Source organism: Plasmodium inui (genome assembly GCF_000524495.1).
Source record: "Plasmodium inui San Antonio 1 unplaced genomic scaffold supercont1.109, whole genome shotgun sequence".
Taxonomy (NCBI): Eukaryota; Apicomplexa; class Aconoidasida; order Haemosporida; family Plasmodiidae; genus Plasmodium; species Plasmodium inui.
In genome coordinates, this window is record NW_008481943.1 from 17,875 (window position 1) to 19,716 (window position 1,842).

The following is a 1,842-nucleotide window of genomic DNA, read 5'->3' on the forward strand; positions in this document are numbered from 1 at the left end:
CTGGAATGTCAATACTGTACACATAAAAGGACTTTTAACAGCATAGTACTCCGAGTGTAGCAATATTCCTCAAAGAATAGTATTCCAGTAAATCCACGGGATTTGCATAATCCTGTACTTCATATAATGGAGCCGTTAATCTTATATCGGAACACTTCACATGATGCTAGTCCACAGATAGTCCTACTCATCATGGTACACCACTCCATACATAGGAGTACTGCTCTTCAAATAAAAGTATTATTCTCAAAAAAGAACTCTTAATATAACAATACTCCTTGCAAACTCGTACTGTTCCAATAATACTACTCCCAGGAGAATTATACTCGTCTTGCCATAACACTCCGCAAGTAAGGAGCCCTTTAGTATAATAGCACTCGAACTCATCCATATAGCTCAACTATTAGTACTTTCATATAACGGTAGTATGGGAACATCTGCACTCTTGACCATCGAAAATCTTGACACATCAATAATGTTCACGCAATATTTTTCGTGGAATATCCATGTAATTCATACAATAATGTTTCTCATATAATGAAAGCGTGAACCCTGAATCCTTCGCATAAACTACTACATGGACATCAATACCCTTCCTATAACAGTATTATACGTACATCCTGGGACTGCACCTCCCTTAGAGATGCAAATGACTATTCTCCAAACAAGAGTATCCCAGGCGGAGTTGTCCTCTTCATGTAAAGAAAAGATAAGGAGGTCGGTATTTTGCACAAATGAGTACTACCAAGACGTCCGTAGCCTTCCTACATTAACACTGCCGGAAAATCATTACCCTCGACGCAATTCTGCTCTTCAATTAACACTCTCATCCATGTAACACGGTCATTCACCCAATAACACTCCATGAACATCATCACTTCTAAAGTAATAATACACAAGGAATAAAAGTGCCCTTTCACACATGGGTATACTATTCCTGTTTTGTAATGCTACAACATCGGTATGGTTATGACATTTACATTTCACATAGGTGAGAATCCTCATAGATAGTTCCCAGAAGAAAATATGCTGATAACGATTCCAAATAGAGGAATAAAAAAATACGTCAATCAGGATATTAGGGAAGAAGAATTCTAATAAACAACAACCACGTACAATACGACATAGCAACAAGGATGTAGCCACAAGGGCACTTTCAGAGGGATCCAGCTGAAGAAAAATTTTCACAATAATCGAGGCAAAAGAATATCTTCAAAAGGACGAAAGAAGAAAACGTCGGGGAGCACCCAGGAGGAGAAAGAATCCTCATAAAAAAATAAACAACGGAAAAACATCTTAATCATGCCGCGGAAAACGGGCATCTTCATAAAGGAAATCACAAACGAGAGGACATATTCGAAATGCCGCGAAAAAGGGTACATCATGATAAAAAAAATGACACAAGGGAAAACATCTTCACCAAGGCCCAGCAGGAAGAGCATCGATATAAAACAGATGACACAAAAAAATATATTCAAAATACCGCAGGAAAGGAGCATCATCCGAATGTCGCGGAAAACATGTATCCTCATAAGAGAAATGCCTCGCAAAAAAATCCCTTCGCGACCACATCCTAAATAAAAAAAGCATATTTATAAAGAAGTCAAGCAGAAGAATATCATCGATATAACGCGGTAACAGGAATCTTCGTTAAAGATATGCCACACAGAGGAAAATTCTCATAATTGACATGGCAGGAGGAACCTCATCAGGGCATCCGAAGAGAAAGCTATCGTGAGAGAAAAAATGAAATACAAATAGGAATCTTCATAGTGCCACGGCCAGAGAAACCATCTCTATAAGAATGACGAGCAAAAGAATATATTAAAAGTACTACGGGGT

At 38.2% G+C, this 1,842-nt stretch overlaps 1 protein-coding gene across 1 annotated transcript; it reads left to right on the forward strand.

Moving 5' to 3' along the window:
- Positions 1-1,361: 1,361 nt before the first annotated feature.
- On the forward strand, positions 1,362-1,522 carry C922_05604 (hypothetical protein; the record flags this gene model as incomplete). Its single annotated transcript, XM_008821175.1, has 1 exon — positions 1,362-1,522. A coding segment is annotated over one exon (159 nt), but the record flags the coding sequence as incomplete, so codon positions are not given.
- Between the last annotated feature and the right edge of the window lie 320 nt (positions 1,523-1,842).